Below are 1,688 nucleotides of genomic sequence, written 5' to 3' on the forward strand. Positions count from 1 at the left end.
AGCATACTGTGCTTTGCCTGCATGGGTGTTGTAAACACAGGGGCAGAGGCGTGTTTGGAGAAAGGGTTCAGAATTTGGAGTGCGACAGACCTAGGTTCCAACAGAGCTCTGCTTGGTTCTCGGTGGCTGTGAGGGTTCCCGCACACATCCTCCCGAACGCTCGGCGTCCTCACCGGTCCGCTAGCCTGGGTACCAGGCGTCAACGCGCCACTGGGCGCGCAGGAGGCCCCGAGGGCGGAAGGGCCGCCGCGACCACGCCCCCTGTCGGCTGGCCTGCGCCCAACGCACGGCTCGGGGGACGCCCGCGGCCGGATGCCCTGTGTCCGCTCCCTCCTCGGCCTCTTGGCGGCCGCGGCGGCTTGTGGCACCGTCGCCTTCCTGGGCTACTGTGTTTACCTCGACCGGAAGCGGCGCGGGGATCCCGCGTTCAAGCGCCGCCTGCGGGAGAGTGAGTGGGACCGAGGCTGAGGCGCGCCCGGGCCGGGCCGGGCAGAACGGGCGGCCGGCCGGGAGGACAACCCCGGACAGAGGTCGGGCCGCGAGTGCCTCACCACTGCCGAGGGGCCCGCGGCGCCCGAGCGGGCCGGACCACTGGGTCCACGCCTGCCTCGGGACGGGCCTCCCAGCCAGCAGTTGCCGTGTTGTGTTCGCAGAAAGAAGAGCCGAGCAGCAAAAGGCTGAGGAGCGGGGCGTGCAGGTGCAGTGCTTTCGATCCGCGCTGGTAGCTCTGTAGACGCGGGCCCGGCCTTGCTGGGCCGCGTGGCTCCTAGCGGCTCGGCAGCAGATAGTTCCCGCAGCCACGCGCCTCCCGCGCCCGGGAAGAGGCCTGCCCTCGCGCCCCACGAACCGCCCCAGGCCCAACCACTCTCCTCTCACAAAAGGGAGGGAAAGAAGGAGGGTGGAAGAAGTTGGAGTGATAAAAATGCAGCTGTAAAGCAAAACATTGTAGAACAGGCACTTGTTTTAACTGGAAGAAGGAAGATTTTGCCCTGTCAGAGCCGCACAGGACACTTAGAGACCCAGGCTGGCCATGGTCACATGGCAGTAACTTCTAGATTGTTCTCTCGCAGTGCCTTTCTTTTGCTCAGAAGCAGAACGCATCTTCATGATTTCTAAATCTCTACAGCAGAATTTGATTAGTCCCTTTTTGTTTTTAAGAGACAGGGGCCGGACACGATGGCTCACGCCTGTAATCCCTGCACTTTGAGAGGCCGAGGCGGGCAGATCACGTGAGGTCAGGAGTTCGAGACCAGCCTGGCCAACATGGTGAACTACTGTCTCTACTAAAAATACAAAAATTAGCCGGGCATAGTGGCGCATGCCTGTAGTCTCAGCTACTCAAAAGACTGAGGCAGGAGAATTGCTTGAATCTGGGAGGTGGCAGTTGCCGCCTGGGTGACAGAGCATGACTCTGTCTTTAAAAAAAAAAAGCCGCCGGGCACGGTGGCTCAAGCCTGTAATCCCAGCACTTTGGGAGGCCGAGGCGGGTGGATCACGAGGTCAAGAGATCGAGACCATCCTGGTCAACATGGTGAAACCCCGTCTCTACTAAAAATACAAAAAATTAGCTGGGCATGGTGGTGCGTGCCTGTAATCCCAGCTACTCAGGAGGCTGGGGCAGGAGAATTGCCTGAACCTGGGAGGCGGAGGTTGCGGTGAGCCGAGATCGTGCCATTGCACTCCAGACT

At 60.9% G+C, this 1,688-nt stretch overlaps 1 protein-coding gene across 1 annotated transcript in view; it reads left to right on the forward strand.

Moving 5' to 3' along the window:
- Positions 1–270: 270 nt before the first annotated feature.
- Positions 271–1,688, forward strand: part of TOMM20L (translocase of outer mitochondrial membrane 20 like) — a 9,404-nt gene continuing 7,986 nt past the window's right edge. Inside the window, exon 1 of the mRNA XM_032251293.1 lies at positions 271–463. Within this exon, the coding sequence (XP_032107184.1) occupies positions 313–463 (151 nt within the window). The 5' untranslated portion in view covers positions 271–312. The remainder of the gene's footprint in view (positions 464–1,688) is intronic.

This window comes from Sapajus apella, unplaced genomic scaffold (genome assembly GCF_009761245.1).
Source record: "Sapajus apella isolate SASKATOON/1434 unplaced genomic scaffold, GSC_monkey_1.0 scaffold74, whole genome shotgun sequence".
In the NCBI taxonomy this organism is placed as follows: Eukaryota; Metazoa; Chordata; class Mammalia; order Primates; family Cebidae; genus Sapajus; species Sapajus apella.